Raw genomic sequence first — 26,098 nt, 5'->3', positions numbered from 1 at the left:
TCTGTCTCTGTCTTGTTGGGCTGCAGAGCCAAACCAGACAGTTATAGAGATGCAGATGACAGACTCAATAATCCCTCTGAAGATCAGAATCAGCAGCTCTTTGGGCAGTCTGAGCTTCCTGAGTTGGCGCAGAAAGAACATTCTTTGTTGTGCTTTTTTGATGACATTTTTGATGTTCGGTGTCCATTTTAAATCTTGAGATACGAAAGAGCCTAGAAACTTGAAGGTCTCTACTGTTGATACTGTGTTGTCTAGAATTGTAAGAGGTGGTAGTATGGGAGGGTTTCTCCTAAAATCTACCTTTATTAGATTTCTACTACTATGAATGATAGTAGAAAGACAGAAGAAGAAAAATTACAATGCTGTGAGATAGAATAAGAATAGAATTGGCACTAGGGAAGATTCTTTTTTTCCCCCATAAATTGAGATGTTGGAATCATTCATTGTTGAACACAATGGAAAAACTATGGAGATGCCTTCCTTGTACTATTAATCAGGGTTGTGGGACTCTTTATTCTGGGTATGAAATGTTCCCTTGGAACATTTTGTCTTCTTCAGAGAATGGTCTCCTCCATGGGCAGTTTGTCATTTCTGGAAGAACATTTTTTAAAGAGGGGAGTGGATCGTGGTGTTCCAGAGAAAAAGAATTATGCTATCGGGGCCATCAACATTTTCCATGATCCCATGTTTTGGAAGGGGTTTTTGAGGCAAGGCAGAGGAGGAGGGGGAGGAAGAGGAGGAGGAGGAGGTTGCCTTTGCCACCTTCGTTCTATTTCTATTTGTAGGTCTTTGTGTTTTGTTATATTTTCCAGCTCTTTCTCTTCTACTATTATTCTTATCTTTATATTATCTCTTTTATGCATTAAACATGAAACTCAGTCAACTGAACTTTTAAAAATGTACCTCAAATATCATTGACTGGCACTGATGGTTGATATGGGTTGCTGCCAGCATCTTAAGTATTTATTATTTCTTTTATTTATTAAACATGAAACTCAGTCAACTGAACATTGAAAAATGTATCACAAATACCACTGACTGGTGCTAATGGTTGATACGGGTTGCTGCCAGCATCCTAGGTATCAACCAAGGACCTTCTTAAAATATAAGATGATCCGAGTAGCACAGTTTTTTGCAGTTCTCCTGATGTTATTGCAGGAAGCTGCAATTTGTTGATGTATCTTGTAAAATTCTTGGACATGGCACCAAGTGCCCCAATGACAATGGGTATCATTGTTACATATTTGATCCATAATCAGGTAGTTTCGATGGCCAGGTTGTGGTATTTTGTGATTTTTTCCCAGTTTTTCTTTGATTCTGGCATCTCCTGGTACTGTGATGTCAATAAATTGCACGTTTAAGTTTTTGACAACTGTGATATCTGGCGTGTTGTGTTCCAAATGACGATCTGTCTATATTTCAAATCAAATCAAATCAAATTTTATTTGATTAGCCGCAACCCTCTCCCGAAGGACTCGGGGCGGCGTACAGTCAAAAAGATAAAATACACATAGGACACACATACATACGAAAAAACAAGGACAATTACATTTGTGCATGGAGGAGAGTAGACCTGCAAGTGAAAGACAATAAACACAGCTAAAAACACAGTTAAAACACAGTTTAAAATCCCCTAAATAAAATTGCTGAATTAAAAACCCCTCAGGAGCGTAACGAAGTTATGGTTGGGCCAGGCCAGATATTTGAAAAAGGTGGGTCTTGAGCTTAACACGGAAGGAGCGGAGGTCTGTAGTGGTCCTAATATCCGGGGGGAGGTCATTCCACAGGGCTGGGCCCGCCACAGAGAAGGCTCTGCTCCTAGGCGCCGATCTTTCTTGTGGAAAGATCCACAAGAGCTTCACCTTCTTATTTTCAATAACCTTTTCCACTTTATGTTCCCATGACTTTCTGGATACAGGTAAATTGTATTTTTTACATAATGACCAGTGGATTGATTTAGCAACTCGCTCATGTCTAGCTTTGTAATCAGCTTGTGCAATTTTGCTGCATTCATATATAAAATGTGAAACAGTTTCAACTGTTACGGCAAAGTCGGCAATTTGGGTTGTCAGTGAATTTTTGTATCTTCGCTTTCATGGTATTAGTTTGTAGTGCTTGTTCTTGAGCAGCCAGTATTAAACCTTCCATTTCTTTCTTGATAGTTCCCATCTTAAGCCGTGTCCATGTCAAGTTATCATCACATTTTCCTTCAATGTTTTTCAAGTGCTGTCCATGAAAAGCTTTGGTTTTCCATCTATTTAATCTGTCATCCAGCTGTTTTTCCTTATATTCTGTTGTTTTTATGCTGGTCTCCATTTTCACAGCCTGCAGCAATTTTTCTGTACTTTGGTTCACATAATCATTCAAACTTTGTTTTTCTTCTTCTACAGTTTGATGGATTTGCAATAGCCTCCTGCCCCCTATTTTTCTTGTCAGGTACAACCTGTCGATGTCACTTCGTGGATGTAAAGCATGGTACATATTCAAAAGTTTGCGTGTTTTCCAGTCCAAGTTTTCCAGTTCAGCCAGAGTCCAGTTGATGATTCCAGCTAAGTAGCGTATCACTGGAACTGCCCATGTATTTAATTTTAATTATGTTTCCAGCATTCAGCTTTGATTTTAATATTTTGCGGACCCTCGTGATGTATTCCTTTTGTGTTGACTCTTTGACTTTTCCATTCAAGATATTATCTGCTTCCAATATGCCTAGGTACTTGTAACCATCATCCTTTGCTAATGCTTTCATTATATTTCCATTTCCCAGTTTTATTCCTTATGTTTTTTCCATTTTTCCTCGCCGCATGGATAATATAGCACATTTTCATGCCCAAAGTTCATTTTGATGTCACTGCTCAACAGTTAAACTGTGTTGAGTATTGATTTAAGTTCAGTGGGGCTTTTCGCATACATTTTAAAGTCATCCATGTATAGTAGATGGTTTATCTTGCCATGTTGGCTTGAGATTTGGCATCCCAGTTTTGTGTTTCTTAGGATTATTGTCAGTGGACTTAATACAATGTTGAACAGTAGTGATGAAAGTGAATCCCCTTGGAAGATTCCTCGTCTGATGTTGACTTCACCAATGTTCTCCCCATTTGTTGTTAGAACTGTTTTCCATTTTGCATATTTGCTTTCAAAAATGTACATATATTTTTGCTGATTCCAAAGTTTTCCAGACAGGTGTTAATCCAGCTTTGGGGTTGTTGTTGTTGTTGTTGTTGTTGTTGTTGTTGTTGTTATTATTATTATTATTATTATTATTATTATTATTATTATTATTATTATTATTATTATTATTATTATTATGTTAATCCTTGGTGAGATTCACAGCCTTTGGGGCTGGTTGGTAGCTCAACAGCTCGAGTCCTAACCAAGGACCTAGGAACTGTTAAGGTAACGTCGGAGGATATAAGTTGTTCCAAGTAGGGTGGTTTTTTGTAGAGTCAGAATGTTCAAGTGAGGTAAATTTAGAATTTCCAAATAGCGAGGTATCCCTTTAGGTATTGCTCCAAGGGCTCTAATTACAATTGGGACAACACATGATATCTTTTTCCACAGTCGCTCAACTTCAATTTGCAAGTCCCGGTATTTTGTGATTTTTTCTTGCTGTTTATCTTCAATTTCGTGCATCACCAGGTATTGCGATGTCAATGAACCATACTTTTTTCTTTTCAACTTTTGCTATGTCAGGTGTGTTGTGGGCCAAATGCCTGTCAATCTGGATTCTGAAGTCCCACAAGATCTTGACTTTCTCATTCTCTAAAACCTTCTCAACCTGATGGTCCCAGTGGTTTTTGCTGTACTCAAATCCAAATTTTTGGCACAATTTCCAATTAACAATCTTAGCAACGTGGTCATGGCGTTGTCAGTTTGTGAAATTTTGTTGTACCCACTGATCAAATGGTTGACTGTCTCATCTTTCTCATTACAGAGGCGACATTTGCTGTTGGTGGTAACATGTTGAATTTTTGCCTTCATGCAGTTTGTGGCTAAGGCTTGTTCTTGAGCCGCCAAAATAAAGCCTTCTGTTTCTTTTTTCAGTACTCTTGATCTTAACCAGTTCCAAGTTAGTTTTTGGTCAGCTTTGCCTTCAATTCTTTTCAAGTATTGGCCATGCATAGCTTTGTTTTTCCAATTTTCAGCTCGCTTCTCAATTACTTCTTTCTTATATTCAGCTTTTATCTTAGTTGTCTTCAAAAGGCCTCCTTTATTTACTTCCTTAATCATTGGTTCTTCACTTTTCTGGATGTAATCATTCAAGCTGTGTCTTTCTTCTTCCACAGTCTGCTTTACTTGTAGGAGTCCTCGACCACCCTCTGCTCTTGGTAGATATAATCGGTCAACATCGCTTTTAGGGTGCAAAGCATGATTCATTGTCATAAGCTTCCTTGTTTTTCTGTCCAGATTGTCCAACTCCATCTGGGTCCAGTCAATTATTCCTGCAGAGTATCGAATTACAGGTATAGCCCAGGTATTTATGGCTTTAATGATGTTTCCTCCACTCAGTTTGGACTTTAATATCATGTGAATTCGTCAAATGTACTTGGTGGAGGTTAATTCCTTGACTTTATTATGCATTAAGTCAGAGGCCTCTAAAATCCCCAAGTACTTGTAGCCTTCTTCTAGTTTTACTGCCTTTAGCATTTCTTCATTCTCAAGTTGTATTCCATCATCTTCTATGACTTTGCCTGCTTTGGTTGCCATTGTTGCACATTTGTCAATTCCAAACTGCATACCAATGTCTTGGCTAAATTCTTTTGTGCTTTCAATTAATAAATTCAGTTCAGCTTTTCTTTTACCAAACAACTTCAAATCATCCATGTGAAATTTTCAGTCCTTTCTTTGCAAGCTCGTATCCACAGTTCACCTTCTTCAAAATGGTTGTCAGTGGTAGCATTGAGAGTATAAAAAGTAGGGGTGAAAGGGAATCACCCTGGAAAATGCCTTGTTTAATTTCAACTACACCCAGTTCTTCTCCATTAGCCATAAGCTTCGTTTTCCAGAGATTCATTGAAGTTTCCATAATTTTTGTATGTTGCTGCTGATGCCAAAGATTTTCAGGCATTTCTTGATCCAGCTGTGGGGAACTGAATCAAACACTTTCTTATAGTCTATCCAAGCCATGAACAGATTGGTTCGTCTTTTCTTTGAATTCTTTAGGATTAGCTTGTCAAGGAGCAGTTGGTCCTTTGTTCCTCTTGAATTTTTGCAGCATCCTTTCTGTTCTACAGGAAGCACGTCATTTCTTTCCAAGTTACCGTATATTTGGTTTGCAATGATACCAGTAAGGAGCTTGTGTGTTGTTGGCAAACAGATGATTGGCCTATAGTTTCTGGGGTCCTTTCCTTTTTCTTTATCTTTTTGGATCAAAAATGTCCTTCCAGTTGTCATCCATTCATCATTTTCAGGTGTTTTAAAGATCTGGTTCATTTGGGCTTCCAATCTTTTGTGCATACTTGTGCCTTTAGCCAGAAACCATGTAGCTTATCTGGTCCAGGTGCACTCCAATTCTTCACTTTTCTTGACTGCCTTTGCACCATTTCTTTTGTTATTTTCACATCTTCCATTTTATGCACATTAATAGAATCCTCAATGTGTTTGATCCATTTTGCATTTCTGTTGTGCTTCTTGTTGTTTCCCCACAAATTCTTCCAGAATTTCAGAGCTTTCTCTTTATCAGGCTTTTCATTTGTTGTTACTCTATCTCCAATTTCTAAGCTCATATAAAACTGGTGCTGATTGGCTCTGAACTGTGAGTTTTCCTTGAACTGAGTTACTCGATTTTCATACCGTTTAATCTTTTCAACAACGGCAACAACCCTCTGCTTCAGTTCTTCAATTACTACCACAATCTCCTTATTCTCCAAATCCAGCCTGCTTCCAGGCTGCTTTTGACCTTGTTGTTCTTTAGCTGACCTTGCCTTGGGTTCTTCAAGTTGCTCAAGTCTCCACAAAATTTTTGGATCTTCAATTCCAACCGAATTTTCCACTTAGGCTTCCTCTTCTTGCCTCTTTGGTTCCTTTGTATTTTCAAACCCAATTCTTTGGTGGTTATGAAGGCTGCTGCATACATCAGCTGGTTTGTTTCAACTAATGTAGTGGTTCGAATGGTTTGCACAGCTTCATTGACTTTTTTTAGTACATTTCTCAATTCTTTCCGGTTCACTTGGTTCAGCTTTGTGTTCTTTCAGCATCTTCCATTTGATGCTTTATTTTCTCAGCTAATTGAGCACTATCTGTTGGTGCTTGCTCTTCAGTGCTTCCTTGTTCTTTATCTTCATCCATTTCAGCAGCCTCTTCCTCCCTTTCTTCCTCAGTTTGTTTTTGAGTCTGCAAATCATTCTTGATGTTACTCTTCTTTGTTGGTATACTCAGACCATTAGTTGCTTTCTCTTCGATTCCTGTTAATTCTGCTGTAGTGAAAAATTTGTGGCTCAGAATTACACGTCGTTGGTCCATTAGCCTTTGTTCACTGATATCACAGTCCGTGTGGGTCACCTTCCAAATCTGATACATTCGTTTTTGAAATCCACGTTTTTCTGGCTCAGACTGATAGTAAGCTTCCATAATAGAGGTGTTTTCTTCCCTAGTCCAGATTTTTCGTTTTTTCGCTTTTTCTTCCAGTAGCTTGTCAGCTCCATGCCCTGGTTGCCTAGCAGAGGGAGCTGAGCCCTGTAGCTCATTTTATGCAGAATGCCCAGGAGCCATAGCATCCAATGGAACCCTTGTTAATGCGGGCGATGGTTCAGCTGGCATAAATTTCATTTTTCTTGTATTCACCATGTTTGAATGGGTTGTGGAGCAAATTTTGTCTGGCCTTTCACCTAAGACCTGTCTGATATGGTTGCACCTGTTCAGCATAGCCCTTAGGATCACTAGAGCGTGCAAGCCCCTCCACCACGACAAGGTAAAGCTCCTTGGAGGAGGTTGTTGTTGTTGTTGTTGTTATTGTTGTTGTTGTTATTATTATTATTATTACTATTATTACTATTATTACTATTATTACTATTATTACTATTATTACCATTATTACTATTATTACTATTATTACTATTATTACTATTATTACTATTATTACTATTATTACTATTATACAATTGTATCACAGCGGCCAGTTGTTTCACCGGATTTGGCATTGATTACTAGTTGGGCCCCACCCATGGGCCTAGGACGTCATAACGTATTTTTGTAATATACATGCAGATCCAAGCAGTGCAGCTTTTTGCATTTGACTGATGGTGATTTTGTTTTAACTGTTTTAAATGTAATTCCAGTGCTTTTGGAATAGCACCCAGTGTGCCGATTACCACTGGAATTACCACTGCTGTTTTGTGCCATAATCGTTGAATTTCAATTTTTAGGTCCTGGTATTTCGCTATTTTTTTCATGTTCCTTCTCGTCGACCCTGCTATCACCTGGTATTGCGATGTCTATGATTGTAACCTTATTTTTCTCAACCAGTGTGATGTCTTGTGTGTTATGCGCCAGTATTTTGTCTGTTTGTATACTAAAATCCCACAGGATCTTGACCATCTGATTTACGGTGACTTTTTGAGGCTTATGTTCCCACCAGTTTTTATTATTATTATTATTATTATTATTATTATTATTATTATTATTATTATTATTATTATTATTATTATTATTATTATCATCATCATCATCATCATCATCATCATCATCTTTGGTGAGATTCACAGCCTTTGGGGGCTGGTTGACCATCTGATTTTTGTGACTTTTTCAGGCTTATGTTCCCACCAGTTTTTTGTTGTTGTTGTTGTTGTTGTTGTTGTTGTTGTTGTTGTTGTTGTTATTATTATTATTATTATTATTATTATTATTATTATTATTATTATTATTATTCACACAGTCAGCCAGATATTTAGACTATTTGCCATTTTGGTTCATGTTTTGAGTCCTTCTCAAGGACCTGAGATAGCCAGATGTTGTTTGATGGTGCTAAATGTATCATTGCAAGATATGATCTGTTCGAAAGAAAGCTGCCTTTTGCAATTGACAGGTGGTGGTTTTGTCAATGCCGATGGCGTTCAAGTAATTTAACCAGATATTTTGGAATTGCAGCCAAGGCACAAATCACCCTTGGCTTTCGTTTGACACTGTTGTTCTAGTATTTTCAGGTATTTATATTTTGTGATTTTCTCCAGTTCTTTCAACTAAGATGATTAGAGGCCTGGAGACTAAAACATATGAACAACGGTTGCATGATTGGGTTTGGTTACTGGAGAGAAAAGAAAGTCTAAGGGGGAGATGATAGCAGTATTCCAGTATTTGAGAGGTAGTCACAAAGTGGAGGGGGTGAACCTATTATCAAAATACTGAAGGCAGGAGAAGAAACAATAGCAATAGCACTTAGACTTATATACCACTTCATAGGGTTTTACAGCCCTCTGTAAATGGTTTACAGAGTCAGCATCTTGCCCCCAACAATTTGAGTCCTCATTTTACTGACCTTGGAAAAATGGAAGGCTGAGTCAACCTTGAGCCTGGGGAAATTTGAACTGATAAATTACAGGCAGCTGGCAGGCAGCAGAAGTAGCCTGCAGTACTGCACTCTAACCACTGCACCACTGCAGATCAAGGAGAGGCCTGCAACCTTCCCCCAACTCCAATTTCACCGGCAGGGGGTTGTAGGAGACCGTTGCAGCCGAAAACAGAGTCCAGGAGCCTGTTTTCTATGGCAGAAGCACCATGGACCGGTCCTTCATTGTTTCCAGGGAGGCCTTGTGAGCTAGATCTAAGCACCCCGCCAGCCAGATCCAGACCTCCGGGCCTTGACTTTAACACCGCTGGTATAGAGTCTCCTGCTTGAGCAGAAGGTTGGACTAGAAGACCTTCAAGGTCCCTTCCAGCTCTATTTTGATTGATTCTCTTCTCTTCTGCTGACTCTAGGTACTGCCATTTCTTTTTAGTATTATTCACAGTACTATTCATTAAAGAAGTATTTAATAAATACTACTGAGGAGAAATTTCCTGACAGTTAGAACAATTAATCAGTGGAACCACTTGCCTCCAGAAGTTGTGAATGCCCCAACACTGGAAGTCTTTAAGAAGATGTTGGATAGCCATTTGTCTGAAATGGTATAGGGTATCCTGCCTAGGCAGGGGGTTGGACTAGAAGACCTCCAAGGTCCCTTCCAACTCTGCTATTGTATTGTATTATTGTATTATTGTATTAAATTATTTTTATATCAACAATCTTTGGGGATCAGGGAACAATCTGAAACTTCATGAAAGGGCCGATGACCTGAAGAGTTTCTGGATTCCTATTTTAGACCATGTGATAAATGACATGTGCGCCGTTACCCTTTGGTGAGGGCTGAACCAAGAAAACAAGCCAAGAACATTAAGACATTACAGCAGAGGTGGGATTCAGCTGGTTCGGACCAGTTCGGGTGAACCGGATGCTAATTTTACACCTGGTTCACTGAACTGGTAGTTCCAAGGACTTGCTGGCCCCACCCACCCTCCCAGGAGTCTCCACGCAGCCCGTTTTGGATGCCAGTTAAATGCAGGACGCGCACAGAGGCTCTGAGAGAGTGAAAAATAGGCCTCCTGAAAGTTCTAGAAGTCTGGAAACAGGCCCATTTCTGGCCTCCAGAGGGATTCCGGAGCCCATGGGAGGCTGTTTTTGCCCTCCCGGAGGCTCAATAAACATCTCTGGAGCCTGGGGAGGGAAAAAAAGGCCCTCCTGGAAATTCCGGAAGTCCAGAAACTGGCCAGTTTCCTGATTCTGGAGGAGGGGATGTCATTTTTACCCTCCCAGAGGCTCGAGGAAGGCCTCCAGAGCCTGGGGAGGGCAAAAATGCCCCTCCCACTACCACCACAGTGCAGGAGGCTGAGTAGGCCACGTTCACCAAGGCCAGCCCACCCAGGCAGAGAACCTCTTGCTAAAATGTTTCAATCCGATCCCTGCCTTACCGGCAAACTAACAAATCACAGTTCATTCATCATCCATATGTAAAACTGAGGAACAAAAGCCAGCATTAAGATTTAAACACAAACAATTATAAAGAAAGGGAAGTTGACTGCTCATCTTCTTTATCAGAGTCTCTTGTATCAGCCATTAAGTCTCTAATAAAGAAGATCAGGAGGGCTCCAAGATTTGTCCTTGAGACTTCTAACAGTGCTGGCTGAGTTTCTGGAAAAAAAATATATTTATTGCTCTGCCTTGGGTGATGCTGTGACAGTTTCCACCAACATTTGCATGCCTAAAATTTCTGCATCCATTTTCTCCTCTTTAATAATAAACAATCTACGATTTTATCTACTTGTTCCGGCTTTTTATCATTTTATGTAACTCTATTTTCTCAGTCAAAACATTTGTTTTGATTATGTGGACTGGTTACATGCGGTTGGGAGTAGATGGGACTGTTTTTACTTGCTCTTTTCCTTTGGGACCTTATGGCCTCCTCATACAGGTGTTGTTGTTGGGGTTGGGTGGAAGGGTGAGGTCCAGCTTTAGGCCCAGGGGTGGTATTCAACAGGTTCTGATCAGTTGTGGAGAACCGGTAGTGGAAATTTTGAGAAGTTCAGAGAACTGGTAAACACCACCACTGGCTGGCCCCAACCCCATCTATTCTCTGCCTCCCAAGTCCCAGCTGATCGGGAGGAAATGGGGATTTTACAGTATCCTTTCCCTGGAGTGGGGAGGGAATGGGGATTTTGCAGTAACCTTCCCCTGCAGTGGGGAGGGAATGGAGATTTTACAGTATCCTTCCCCTGGAGTGGGAAGGGAATGGAGATTTTACAGTATCCTTCCCATGGAGTGGGGAGAGGATGGAAATTTTACAGTATCCTTCCCCTGGAGTGGGGAGAGAATGGAGATTTTACAGTATCCTTCCCCTGGAGAGGGGAGAGAATGGAGATTTTACAGTATCCTTCCCATGGAGTGGGGAGAGAATGGAGATTTTACAGTAACCTTCCCCTGGAGAGGGGAGAGAATGGAAATTTTACAGTATCCTTTCCCTGGAGAGGGGAGAGAATGGAGATTTTACAGTATCCTTCCCATGGAGTGGGGAGAGAATGGAAATTTTACAGTATCCTTTCCCTGGTGTGGGGAGGGAATGGAGGTTTTACAGTGTCCTTCTCTTGCCACGCTCACGAAGCCATGCCCACCAAGCCATGGCACACCCACAAAGCCACACCACAGAACCAGTAGTAAAAATATTTGAATCCCACAACTATTTAGGCCCCTGCTTTTAGGGGTGCCACAAAGCTCAGCTGTTTAACATGTAACTGCTTGGTGAGATCGTCTGTTAGGTTAGGTACCATCCATACAGGTAGTTCTTTCCATGGTTTGTTTAATAACCTTTCAAAGTTTCACAGAATAGAATAACAGAGTTGTAGGGATCTTGTAGGTCATCTAGTCCAACCCTCCACCCAAGCAGGAGACCCTATACTATTTCTGACAAATGGCAGTCCAGTCTCTTCTTGAAAGCTTCCAGTGATGAAGCTCCCACAACTTCTAAAGGCAAGCTCTTCTATTGATTGAGTGTTCTCACTGTCAGAAAAATTATCTTTATTTTTAGGTTGAATCTCTCCTTGATCAGTTTTCATCTATTATTCCTTGACTGGCCTTCGGGTGCCTTGGAAAATAGCTTGACGCCCTTCTTCTCTGTGGCAGCTCCTCAAATATTGGAACACAGCTATCATGTCTCCCCTAGTCTTTCTCTTCAGTTCCTGTAACCATTCTTCATATGTTTTAGCCTCCAGTCTCCTAATCATCTTGGTTGCTCTTTTTTGCATACACAAAAGTTACAACTGAAAAAAGTACTTATGACTATTTTTCAAATTACGGCCATTGCAGCATCCCTATGGTCACATGCTCCAAATTGTCAAAATGAGGACAGTTGCAATGTCCCAGGGTCATGGAATCCCCTTTTGAGATCTTCTGACAAGCATAGTTGATGCAGAAGCCAGATTCACTCAACAACCATGTTACTAACTTACCGTATTTTTAGGACTATAAGATGCACCGGAGTAAAAGACGTACCATGATTTTGAAGAGGGAAATTTTAAAAAGGGTTTTGCACTCTGCAGGCATCCCAAATCCTCTGCATGCCTCATTTTTTGCAAAAAAGGGGGGGAAGGGCATGCAGAGGCTTTGGGAGGCTTGTAGAGTGGTCCTGGGGGCTGGGGGGAGCGGGAATGAGCAAAAATGGTTCTTTTTGCCCTGGGAGGCCAAAAAATGCTGTATTTAGTGTATAAGACGCACCTAGATTTTCACCTTTTTTTGGGGGAAAAGGTGCATCTTATACTCCGAAAAATATGGTACCAACTGCAGTGATTCACTCAACAACTGCAGCACATGTCGTAAAATGGAGCAAAACTCCATTTTACTTAGCCACAGAATCTGTTTGTTACTCAATCAGTCTTGGCTCAAAAGTCCCATAATTCATGCCTTTGTCATTTGATCCAATGTTTTTTCTAAATCAGGAAAGAGGCAGTCAATGTTCTTTTTTCACTTTCCCAGGTCTGAAAAAAATCACCGTTCCATTGGGGAGGTGGGAGAAGGGCAGTGCCTTAAGAAAAAGAGTTCTCACATCCCTGTTTTTAATCTTGCTCTTTTTTACGACTAGCGTATGAATAGCCTCTCTCCTTCTTGCCAGAAACTGGCTGCTTTCTGAGTGATTAAAATACATATTGTAATGTCATCTAGCAAAACTCTTGCCACATTCCCTATGACAGGTTGCAGATAAAAAATGAATTACGCTTGAATTAAAATCCATTTCCAAATGTGAAATTATCTTGCCCCGTTTGACTTATTTGACTTATCCTTACTGCGTTGACCACGGAGATGGTGGGTTTTGTTTAATATTGACTTTGTTAAGTGCTTCAAAGTCATCCTGTGAAGGTTATCTTGTAAATATAAATTTGATTGAATTCCTCTTTGAGTTTCTATGTGGATTCCAAAAAGAGAGAGCTTGGTCCTCTTCGCCTCTGGAAAATTGATAATGTGACTTACTGTAATTGATCTGTTTAGTTTCTGTGGGTTCTCTGGAGAAAAGAAGACCAGTGTTTGCAAACTGATTACATCGCCTCACGTTTATGACCAAATAGGATTAGGTATCTGAATTTGGCTAAAAGGGGTAGAAATTGAACCGATGGATTTTGAGAATATAGAACAGGCGTGGTATTGAGATGGTTTGGTAGAACAAAATATCAAGAAGGAAAGACAAATCGTTGCTGGTCAGCATTTCAGAACTGCAAATAACGCGAAATTTTGGGGTCCTTGCAGGGGTGGGCTTCAAAAATTTCAGCGATGGGTTGTCTGCTCAGTTGGTGGGTGGGCGTAGCCATGGTGGGCGTGGCCTAGTCGGCAGTGGTGAAATCTATTTTTTTTTTACTACTGGTTCTATGGGCATGGCTTGGTTGGCATGGCTTGGGGGGGTCATGTGACTGGGTGGGCGTGGCTCCTGCAAGACGGTAGGGAGGGGCATTTTTGTCTTCCCCAGGCTCTGGATCCTTTTCTCAAGTCACAGGGAGGCCAAAAACTGCTTCCCCCAGGCGCCAGATGCCCTTCCGGAACTACCAGGGGGCCTGTTTTTCCCCTCCCCGAGCCTCTGCACGGGCCCTGCACTTACCTCGCATCCAAAATGGGCCATCTATCCTCTCCCCCACCCTCTGGCCCACAAAGGAGAAGTACAATGCTCACCCAGCCCTCGAAGAAATCCAGTTTGACACCCCCACCCTTGATGGTTGGAAATCATCTATAAACATAATCATCTATAACTGCCTGGTTTGGTACAGCAGCTCAACAGACTTGGACTTCAACATATAGCTAGGACTGCAGAAAAAAAGAATTGCAACCAGCCGCCTTCCATTGAGGACTTGTATACAAGACAGAAAGACGGCTGAGAAAATATCTACAAACCCGTCACATCCTGGACATATATTTTTTTCAATTCCTTTCCTTATGATTCCCCTGTTGGGCACTGCATGCCAAAACAACTAGATACAAAGGCGCCCCCCCTCCCGTCATCAGTCTGCTAAACACCTAATTCCCATAGTTCCATCTTATGCATAGGGATATCTGAATCTTATAGTGGGGCTATATTACTATTATCCTTCTCGTGTTTCCTGTTACCTACTCCTATTGGTATCTTATGACTCTCTGCTTGTCTGTTGATTTCTACTTGTATCTTATGATTTATCACTTTGTCGCTTGTATGTACACTGAGTGCGTATGCACTGACAAATTCTTTCTGTGCCCAATCACACTTGGCCAATATAAAATATTCTCTTCTCATTTCATCTCTCCTCTCCCCTCCCCTCCCATTCTATCCTATCCTGTCCTATCCATCCTTCTTCCCTCCTCTCTGTACTCTACTCTACTCTACTCTACTCTACTCTACTCTGCTCTGCTCTGCTCTGCTCTCCTCTCCTCTCCTCTCCATTCCATATTTTCTATTCTATTCTATTCTACTCTATCCTACCCTACTCTATCCTACCCTACTCTACCCTACTCTACTCTATGCTACTCTACTCTCCATTCCATTCCATTCCATATTCTATTCCATTCCATTCTATTCCATATTTTCTACTATACTCTACTCTCCATTCCATTCCATTTCATATTTTCTATTCTATTCTATTCTATTCTATTCTACTCTACTCTACTCTACTCTACTCTACTCTACTCTATTCTATTCTATTCTATTCTATTCTATTCTATTCTACCCTACCCTACTTTACTCTACTCTACTCTCCATTCCATTCCATATTTTCTACTCTACTCTACTCTACTCTACTCCACTCCACTCCACTCCACTCCACTCTACTCTACTCTACTCTACTCTACTCTACTCTACTTTATTCTATTCTTATTCTATTCTCCTTCCTTCTTCCATTCTCCTATTCTATCCTATCCTATCCTATCCTATCCTATTCTCCTTCCTTCTTCCCTATTCTATTCTATTCTGTTCCATTCCATTCTAAAAATATGAGTGTTCAGAAGCCAACTTTACGGGTTTTTCAGTCTGCTTTCTCTCTTTCTGCCTTTCTTCTCTTCCATTATACATGCAGAGCAGAATCTCAGACATGTTGTCATAAAGAATTATTTATAACTCCTATATAACTCCATACATATGTCAGAGCACTAAATTAGAGGGAAAGAAGCAAGTTAATATTTATCTGTGCACTTTCGGGCTGGGCCTGGCAGAAGAGGCATTCAGGCAAGATGTCAGAGAGATTACAGTTGGTGATCCCATTTTAGATATAACAAGGAGTGTAAAAATTGGAACGTGATATAACGGAATAATCCCAGGAGTGATTGGGATAACAATCCCATTGTTCCAACCTGCTTTACCCGGTCTATTAAAGGGCTTTTGGTGTGTGTGTGTGTGTGTGTGTGTGTGTGTGTGTGTGTGTGTTTCAATCTCCAAAATCTCTAAAGCACTTTGCCAAATTATTTCATACAGTCATCTGGAATAATTGTTTTATATACATAGGGGAACAAATCCCACAAGGAAACATTACATTAATGAATTTGATGCTTGTTGAACTTGGGAGAATGGGAAAAGCCCCCTCCTCCCCCCCCCCGTGAAGGCAGAAGCAGGTCAGGGTTAGATCGGTTTGCTATAATAAAACGGGAAGGAATTAAAATGGAAATTGCTTGCAAGTATGTAGGGGGGAATGCATTTCTGTACACCAGCCTACTTTATCCTAATCTGGGACTCTTAACATACATGTTGGGATTATAATTGTGTAAATTCAGAATAGCAGAATAACAGAGTTGGAAGGGACCTTGGAGGCCTTCTAGTCCACCCCCTGCTCAAGCAGGAAAACCTATACTATTTTAGACAGATCTCTTTTTTTAAAAAAAAAAAAAAACTCCGGTGATGAAGTACCCACAAGTTTTGAAGGCAAGCCTATTCACTGATTCATTGTTCTCACCATCAGGAAATTTATTCTTAGTTCTTTTTTTAAAAAAGAATTGTTTTTGAATAAACACAAACAGACAAAATACACACACAACCCCCCCCCCCACACAAAACCATCTTCCATTACAAATTGTAGAAAGTGTGTCGATTGGTTACAAAACTTCCGTGCATCCCTTCCACAGTAATCAGCTACAATTCATATCAAATCATATATTTTAAATCAAGTATGTATGTGTGTTTGTGTATATATATATATAATGATACCTCAACCTTCATTTGACTATAATTGTTTTTACGTCCTTTTGTATAAAATATTACAAATTTAAAGCAAAACCACATAATGCCATTCCGCTAGCTCTTCCCAACATCACCCAGTAACATTACGTCTTTATAACACGTTCTACATAAAAAATTGGTTATATTTAATAACAGAGTTTCTAAACCTCCTTTCATAGTCACCATTTGCAATTTATATCAAATTTCCTCTTATCAAACCAATATATAAAGGAAATGTATGCTTAGTTCTAAGTTGCTTCTCTTCTTAATTAATTTCCATCCATTGCTTCTTGTCCTACCGTTAGGTGTTTTGGAGAATAGGTTGACTCCCGCTTCTTTGTGGGGGCCCATCAGATATAGGAACACTGCTATCATGTCACCCTTAGTTCCTTCCTTCCCTTAAATTAGACAACAACCGTTCTTCATATGTTTTCATCTCCAATCCTCTATTGTTCTTCTCTGGAATTTTTCTAGAGTCTCAACCTCTTTCAAAATCTACGACCAAACAATGCTACTTACACATTCTGAACGTGATCATTTTCAAAACTGGAAGGCTAGGCACGGATGATGGTAGAATCCATCTGATAATCCTCCTTTGGCTGGATTGTCCCAATTTTCACTCTTTTCCATTGTTGTATAAACAGCAAATCTTCTTCTTTTAAGGACCCCATAATCCCTTGCGGGGTGGAGTCTGAGCAACTGAATGGAGCTGGGTGTTTACTGGCTGGAAGCCCTTCCTGTCGCCAGTGTGGAGTTTTGTTCAGCAGATATATTCTTATTGTGCCCAGAGAGAGAAATATCTGCCTCTACCTAGGATCGAACTCACAACCTTCTGATTGTGAGGCGAGAGCTCCACCTCTAGGTCACCGCACCACTCGTGTAAATAGCAAATCTAAAACCAAATTTTCATTGCCAGCATCCAACTGTGTAGTACAGAAAACAAGTGGGTGACTTTGCAGTATTTGTTGAGACCCATATACAGTAAGACCCTGTTGTGAGATTTCAGATCAAGACGACAAAACAGAATCAGAGCTGGAAGAATATAGCTTTCAAAGTGTTTCTTGACTTTCTTTCTTTCTTTCTTTCTTTCTTTCTTTCTTTCTTTCTTTCTTTCTTTCTTTCTTTCTTTCTTTCTTTCTTTGCCTTTATTCTTAGTGTAGCAAGAGTAAAAAGAGCCAAGAGTTCTTGGTCGCAGAATAGAATCAGAATAGATCTGGAAGAATGTAGCTTTCAAGTGTTTCTTGACTTTCTTTCTTTCTTTCTTTCTTTCTTTCTTCTTTATTTATTAATTATTTATTTATTTATTATTTGTTTGTTTGTTTGTTTGTTTGTTTATTATTTATTATTTATTTATTTATTTATTTATTTATTTATTTATTTATTTATTTATTTATTTATTTACTTATTTACTTATTTACTTATTTATTTATTTATTTGCCTTTATTCTTAGCACAGCAAGAATAAGAAGAGCCAAGAGTTCTTGATCGCAGAATAGAGTCAGAATAGAGCTGGAAGAATATAGCTTTCAAAGTGTTTCTTGATTTTCTTTTCTTTTCTTTTCTTTTCTTTTCTTTCTTTCTTTCTTTCTTTCTTTCTTTCTTTCTTTCTTTCTTTCTTTCTTTCTTTCTTTCTTTCTTTCCTTTTATTCTTAGTGTAGCAAGAGTAAAAAGAGCCAAGAGTTCTTGGTGGCACATAGAGTCAGAATAGAGCTGGAAGAATATAGCTTTCAAAGTGTTTCTTGACTTTCTTTTCATTTCTTTTCTTTTCTTTCTTTCTTTCCCTTTATTCTTAGCGTAGCAAGAGTAAAAAGAGCCAAGAGTTCTTGGTGGCACATAATCAATCAATCAAGGGGAAAAGACAATGTTTGATTGAAAGCCTGGCTTTTCCTAACAGATACCAAAGCAAAGGAGATTCAGCTAATGGGTATAAATAAACTCCAGTGCTGGGCATCTGGCTTTAAAGAAGAGCGGAGTGTAGAAAATTACTTAATGAGCTAACTGCTCTAAGAGTTCAGGGGACTAATTGTCTGTCGACAATCATACTGCTTCTGCTAAACGGACAGTTGTGAGCCTCCAGTCTCATGAAAAGTAATTGCCACTGAATTTTCCATAGGAGTTACTCAAGATCATTTCAAACTTAGATGGCAATCTTTTTGAGTACTTTTTGAGGCAAAACTTAGATTTTTCTTCTTTCTCTTTGGGTCTCTTTTTTAGTCTTTGAGAATCTGCACAGGAAAGTCAGATCCAGTGGTGAGATTCAAATAATTTAACAACCGGTTCTCTGCCCTAATGATTTCTTCCAAAAACCAGTTCACCAAACTGCTCAGAAAGTTAACAACAGGTTCTCCCGAAGTGGTGCGAACTGGCTGAATCCCACCACTGATCAGATTCCACACCGTGTTGTCTTCTTGCTGATTCTTTTTTGCTTATTCTGAGTCACCCTGAAGCCTGCATTCCTTTAGCAACCAAGAGTACTTAATTCTCCCTTTGCTTGCCAGCTAGCCATCTTCCGTCCGGTCTTCTTTCCCTTCTCCAACATCCACATCTCTCCAACTTTCTCTCAGGTTTTCACCCATTTTAATGTTTTCCCTGCTATGAGAGGCTACTTCTACGTTATATGAATTGCTTATCTATTCTTCCCGCAACACTATTCCAGACTCAGGTTATCACACTGAAAGCTTGACAAAATGGCAAACAGGGTTTGTCTTCTCTGTTCTGTCATAAATACATTAACGGTGGTTATAAAGTTTGTCTCCTAAGAACACTCTGTGTGTTTGTGTGTGTGTGTTTGTGTGTGTGTGTGTGTGTGTGCATGCACTATACCCGTGATGGTGAACCTATGGCATGCATGCCACAGGTGGCATGCAGAGCCATTTCTGAGGGCAGAATGAGTCATTGCCCTGTCAGCTACAGCGCAAATGTGCACACTGGCCAGCTGATTTTCGGCCTTAGTTTTTGGCCATTTTTCGCCCTCCGGAGGCTTCCCTGAAGTCTCCGGAGGGTGAAAAACCGCCTAACGCGCAAACCAGAAGTTCAGGAACAGAACTTCAGGGAAGCCTCCTGAAGCCTCCGGAGCAGTAGTGGGTTCCAGATTCCATTGCAACCAGTACATTTGCAACGGGGCCCGGCATCCTCCACATGAATGTGTGTGGTGCGCACACACATGTGTGCAGTGCGCACATGCGTCTTACCTTCCAGCGACGTCTCTGCAAGCCTATGTGATGCTCCAGCTGATCGGCGGAGCATTGCGCAGGCGGTGTACGGGCCACGCGTGTGTGCAGAAACGCCAAAGGCTTTAAAGGACAGGTAAGGAGCGAGGGCGGGTAGATGGGCCCTCCGGAGCACCGTACCAGAACGGTACCCAGTGCTCCGGGCAGGCTCTGGTACGCCCATACCGGGGCGTACCTCCTGAAACCCACCACTGCTCCAGAGGGAGAAAAACAACCCAATGGGCAACTCAGACGTCCATTCCCAAACTTCCAATTTGCATGTTGGGCCATTTTTTGCCCTCCGGAGACTTCAAAAACAGACCTACTGACCCCACTGGAAGTTGGAAAACAGGCTGTTTTCAGCCTCCGGGGGACCTCCAGTGGGCAGGAGAGGCCATTTTCGCCCTCCCCAGGCTCCAAGAAAGCTGTGTGCGCATGCGTGGAGCAGCGGGGAGGGGTCACGCACGCATGCGCAGGGGGCATGGTGTGGGGGCCATTAATTTATAGGGGTGGGCCCACGAGTGAGCAATAGAGCATGTGCGTGTGTTTTTGGCACCCGAGGCGAAAAAGTTTTTCCGGTCCTTCGCCAATCTACCATATTGGTAGGTGAGCACCTTATGTTCATTTTGCTTTACTGGAGTCAGAAATATGGCAGATATGAACACCTGCAACAATGTTTTGAACTTTGAATGGTATCCTGAATGCTCCAAAGGGGGCTAATGTTTCACCAACATCTCACACAACCTTGAATGAGAAGTTCAACGTTTGTAAGAGAGGCATTGAGACATTGTTGTAGTTTGACAACATTTTTGAGGGGATGGAGAATATAGGAAGGTGAAAATATGAGGGGACTCGGTGATGGGAATGTTGACTCATATACCGGTAGGTCTCCAGCTATTTTTGCATTCTGGAACTTCCTTCCTTCCTTCCTTCCTTCCTTCCTTCCTTCCTTCCTTCCTTCCCTTCCCTTCCCTTCCCTTCCCTTCCCTTCCCTTCCCTTCCTTCCTTCCTTCCCTCCCTCTTGTCCTCCTCCTCCACCACCACCACCACCATCTCTTCCTCATTGTCCTCCTTCTCTTTCTTCCTATTCCTCCTCCAATGGAGATAGTAAAGAGATTGAAGTAAAGAACTGCAATCCAGTCTCTGCAATTGGTCAACTTCCTGAGATCAGGGACCCGATCAGCCATAACAAAACAATGTGCTTCGACAATTGCTCCTTTCAGAATGAAGGGTGCCTTCCATAACAGGGGATGTAAAAAAAAAAGGCAAGATGGCAACTAAGCCACCAAAACCCTACCCCCTCAACTCCCAGAATTCCTCAGTCACAATGAAACAATGGATGGAAAATAACCGACCTAGAACTAAGGAGAAATTTCCTGACAGTTAGAACATTCAAACAGCTTGCCTTCAGCAGTTGTGAGTGCTCCATTACTGGAGGTATTTTAAAAAAAAAAGATTGGACAAATATTTGTCTGAAGTGATGTAGGGTTTCCTCCCTGAGCAGGGTTTGGATTAGAAGACCTCCAAGGTCCCTTCCAACTTTATTATTCTACATTCTGTGTTCCTTTGGCATGTTGTACATTTTCCACATCTGATTGCATTGTCATCTTTTTGGCTTTTTATTTAAGACTGTTCTTTAGGGCAATTTATCCATCAGAGAAGATGTTTTGTGTTTTCATCTATTGTGTTTCCCCAAAAATAAGACAGGGTCTTATTTTCTTTTGACCCCAAAATAAATGCTTGGCCTTATTTTCGGGGAGGTCTTATTATTTTTGAGGTGCAGGAAGTGGCGAGCATGGTCGCCTCGTGGCTGCTGCTGTGGTGCAATATTTTCAGGGAGGGGTTATTTTCGGGGGAGGGATTATTTTAGCGCATGAGCTCAAAAGCCTGATAGGGCTTATCATGGGGGAAGGTCTTATTTTCAGGGAAACAGGGTAGCTTCCAGGTTTTAGAGGACCCCATGTGTCAGGCCTGCAGTTATATTCCTTTTTAGGATCTTTGGCCTGCCACACTCTCTATTATTTCACTATACTGTTTCATTAGTGTAGTAATTGGGAGGGGGGAATAGAAAGGAGTGGAATTGTGGAATGTGTTGTTGTCATTCCTTTCTAGAAGCCCAAGGTCATCTTTTGTCTCCGCACCTCTGCACCTGACCGGAACCAGCTGGGTGGAGATGCCAGCGTGGCCGAAGAGGATTGGACCATGTGATGGATTTATGGGTGTGGGGATAAGATCATGAACCTTCAACTGGGTGGAATCCCAGGAAGCTTTTAGATTTGGGATTCCACAGTTTGTTGCCAACATGTCTGTCTTATTAAATTGGAACTTTAGGGATAGCTCTGCCTTGGACTCGGATTTAATTCTGCATGATATTTGGAACGCTGATGCCATGCCTATTTTTAAAGACAGTTTGGTGTAGTGGTGAAGGTACCAGACTAGAAATAGAGAGGCATAAATTCTCTCAACTGTAGGAAAGAGTCAATCAGAGATGGTATTCAGCTGGTTCAGACTGATTCACACGAACTGGTAGCAGAAATCATGAATGGGCCCAGCCACCTGCCCGGCTCTATGCCAGCCTGTTTAGGCATGTTTTTGAGGCTGGGCGCCTGCGTGGAAGGTGTGCATGCGGCGAACTGGTGTTAACAAAATGTGAAACCCACTGCTGGAGTCAGTTGCAAAGTATTTCTGGAATCTTGCCATGAAAACTGCAAGGACTTCTCCAGGCAGTTGCCAGGGCTCCAGACTGATATGACTGCACCAAGTATGCCTGCTTTCAGACTTTCATTTGCTCATTTTTAAAAAATTTATTCTCATTTTGGATCACGTCATCATCCTTCTGGGAAACAAATTATACTTTATAATTTTATTTGATTTCTGAACAACGGGAATTATGATATCCACGGAAAGGGAACTATGATTAAAGGTCTGATGTGATATTCTGATGCAAACAATGTCCCTCTAATGCTGACGTGTACCCCAAGTACAAAACCGAAGAGCCTGTTATCATGATGTCCTTGCCAGATCCTGCAAAATTCTAACAGAATAACGAAGTTGAAGGGACCTTGGAGGTCTTCTAGTCCAACCCCCTGCTCAAGCAGGAAACCCTATATCATTGCAGACACATCTCCAATGTCTTCTTAAAAACCTCCAATGTTGGACCATCTACAACTTCTAGAGGCAAATTGTTCCACTAATTGTAACAGTCAGGAAATTTCTCCTTAGTTCTAGGTTGCTTCTCGCCTTGATTAGTTTCCACCCATTGCTTCTTGTCCTGCTCTCAGGTGCTTTGGAGAATAAGTTGACCTCCTCTTCTTTGTGGCAACCCCTGAGATATTAGAACACCGCTATCATGTCAGCCCTCTAGAAGACCTCAATCCATTTACTTTGAACCTTTGCAACCTTAACGTTTAGAAACTGTCATTATTGTACTGATGGTGACACAGTAGTTAGAATGCTGTATTGCGGGTAACTCTGCTGACTGCCACCAGTTCGATTCTAAGTGGCTCTAGGTCTGTGATGTCAAACCTATGGCACATGTGCCGGAGGTGGCACACAGAGCCATCTCTGTGGGTATGTTGCCTCAGCTCAGTCAGCTGGTCATGGGGTTTCCTCATTTTACCAACCTCGGGAGGATGGAAGGAGTCAACCTAGAGCAGTGATGGCGAACCTTTTAGGCAGAGAGTGTCCAAACTGGAAGGCATGTGTGCATGTGTGCCAGAGTGTCAGAAGTCTGATGATCAGGTGACCGGCATGCATGCGTGCCTCGGAAACCCAACAATCAGCTGGCCGGCACACATGTGTGCCTCAGAAACCCGATGACCAGCTGGCCAGTGCGTATTCACACTTCGGAAATCCAACACTCAGCTGGCTGGCACACATGTGTGCCTTGGAAACCCGATGATCAGCTGGCCGGTGCGCATGCACACTTTGGAAATCCAACACGCAGCTGGCCGGAGTGCATGCACACCTCAAAAACCCGGCGACCAGGTGGCTGGCATGCATGCACACTTCAGAAAACCAACAGTCAGTTGGCCAGAGCGCATGCACACCTCAAAAACCCGACGATCATGTCAGGGAAAAAAATGCCCTGGGAAATCTGAGATCAATGGACCGTGGCTGATTCCCTTCCGCATATCTTTTGAGATATTGAGAAAAGTAAAAGTCTTTAAGAATTCTAATTAATAAACAAACTTTTAATAATAAAATAATAAAAGTAAATGAAACAGAAAATAACTAATGGTTACATTTTGATAATGAAAGCTACGTCTGCCAAAGTTGGCTGCCGAACAAAGAAGAGAGGAATTTTGGAATGTGTAACGCGTGCGCAATAAATCACTTTCAGATAACATTTTGTTTTATGACCTGCGCAATAAAGCTTTCTTAGTTTAACTCTTGAATGTCAGTTTAGGCAGTTCAGGCCTAGCAAACTTTTTAACATCGTGACAGATCAGGTGGCTGGTGCGCATGCACGCTTCGGAAACCTGATGACCAGCTGGCCAGCACTCATGCACGCTGGCCAGCTGATTGTCATATTTCCAAGGCACTCATGCACGCCGGCCACCTGATCATCAGGTTTCTGGCGCTCTGGCACACAAGCACACACACCTTCCAGTTTGGGCACTTTGTGCCTAAAAGTTTTCCCATCACTGCTCTAGGTTGACTCAGCCTTCCATCCTTCCAAGGTGGGTAAAATGAAGACCCAGATTCTTGGGGAAAATAGGCTGACTCTGTAAACTGCTTAGAGAGGGCTATAACGCACTATGAAGCGGTATATAAATCTAAGTGCTATTGCTATTTTCCAAATGACCAAGAATGCTAAGTTTGGTGGCCAAGATCTATGACTACAACTTTGGTGCACTTTTGTATAGCCAAAAAATACCCCCCAACTGGTGGTGGGTTGCTCTTACCATCGCTTGTATGCGCATTCCACCACCCCTCCAACACCCAGCTGCTTGTCCGAGGTTGCGCAGGTGGTGCACACTGTGTGTCCATGCGCAATTGGCCCGGTTATTTCAAAAACAGGTATGGAACGCGGGCGGATGGGCCAAAAGAGCCACTGACACCGGTACGGTGGCCACTGCTCCTGACTACTACCAGTACAGCCGTACCGGACCGTACCAGCCAGAACCCACCACTGCCCCCAACCCTTATTGGACACCCCTCCCCCAAAACTACTGAGCAACAAAGCCTAAATATGAACCTGCCGAATGATTTCATTCTGGGTTCATTATTTCCCCAAATAAACCGACAGCGATAACAGCAGCTCCATGCTGAGTACGATGTATGTTTTTCCTGATCCCTCTCCTCCTAGATTACACCAAACTGCCAAGCGAGTCACAAGATGTTCTGTGAAAATAAATGAAATAAAAATATATTAAAAACAGCTAATTGTGTTTGCAATCAGTCCTGACTCTGGTGCCATGACTCATCCCTTGCAAACATTTGTGGTTCAGCGAGAGTTTAATGCTTCCAAGGGCTTCTTATCTCTCTCTTTTTTTAATCTCCACGCAGAGTCAGCACTTTGTGTTTTTTCATCGAAATCCAGAAGACAATTTTGTGACATTTCCATTGTTGCTCTTGCCAGCCGGATGTAATTATTCGTAGCCCAAATGTTGACTTGGTTTTAGAACGTAGAATAGAGATTAATAGAGATGGAAAGGACCTTAGAGGACTTCTAGTCCAACCCCCTGCTCGAGCAGGAGACCCTTTACCATTTCAGATAAATGGTTGTCCAGTCTCTTTTTGAAAGCCTCCAGTGACGGAGCATCCACAATTTCAGAAGGCAAGTTGCTCCATTGCTTATTCCTCTCAGTTCTCCTTACTTCTAGTTTGCTTCTCTCCTTGGTTAGTTTCCATCCATGATTTCTCATGTTGCCTTTTGGTGCTATGGAAAATAGTTTCACTCCCCTCAAATATTGAAACACTGCTACCATGTCTCCCCTGGTTCCTTTCATTAGGCTAGCCTTTTTTCAGATCGTTTGCCAAAAGCAGGGGGAGAGCAGGGGGCTCGTGCATGGGTGTGCCCACACCCATAATGCTATGCGTACGACCCCCCATGCACATACGCAGGTGACCACTGTCCTCCCCCTCCCCCCCCCCGCTTTTGGTGTGCGATGGACCCATTTATCGCCCTCCCCTGGCTCCAGGAGCCTGGGGAGGGCATAAACAGCCCCTCCGCCCTCCCCAGAGGCAATCTGGAGGGTTTAGGAGGCTTCCCTGAAGCCTCCAGAGGGCAAAAAACAGACTGACTGGCAACCGAAGTTTGGGAATGGTGACATCCGGTTTGCCCTTAGGGCTGTTTTTTGCCCTCTGGAGCCGTCAGGGCTCGCTCAGCGAACCAGTTGTTAAACCGATAGGATCCCACTCCTGCCCAAAGGGATTGGGGAAATCCCCAGAAAGGGATTTCAGGTCGTAAAAAAGAAAAAAAATGTACTAAATTTGAATACAGGCCTCTCATTTACGATCATTTCCTGTTTCTCCCTGCAGACAGCAGCTCAGGCGGTTTTATTTATGTGCATGAATACTGCTGGGATCTTCATTAGCTACCTGTCGGATCGAGCTCAACGCCAAGCCTTCTTAGAAACCCGAAGATGTGTAGAAGCTCGACTGCGGCTGGAAACCGAAAATCAGCGGCAGGTAAGGCCAGAGGGAACACCTGGAAAAACTTCCCCTGTGTACTCCCCGTTCTGACCTTGGCTTTGCAACAGTGGAA

General features: G+C 41.9%; 1 protein-coding gene across 3 annotated transcripts in view; it reads left to right on the top strand.

Moving 5' to 3' along the window:
- The window catches only part of ADCY8 (adenylate cyclase 8), a 149,413-nt gene that overhangs the window by 35,078 nt on the left and 88,237 nt on the right, over positions 1-26,098 (top strand). For all 3 annotated transcript variants that reach the window (XM_081949855.1, XM_081949854.1, XM_081949856.1), the window contains exon 2: positions 25,873-26,022. In XM_081949855.1, the coding sequence (XP_081805981.1) occupies positions 25,873-26,022 (150 nt within the window). The remainder of the gene's footprint in view (positions 1-25,872; positions 26,023-26,098) is intronic.

The sequence above is a fragment of the Natrix helvetica genome, assembly GCF_964273705.1.
Source record: "Natrix helvetica genome assembly, chromosome: 4".
Classification (NCBI taxonomy): domain Eukaryota; kingdom Metazoa; phylum Chordata; class Lepidosauria; order Squamata; family Natricidae; genus Natrix; species Natrix helvetica.
This window is presented reverse-complemented; position numbering and strand designations above follow the sequence as displayed.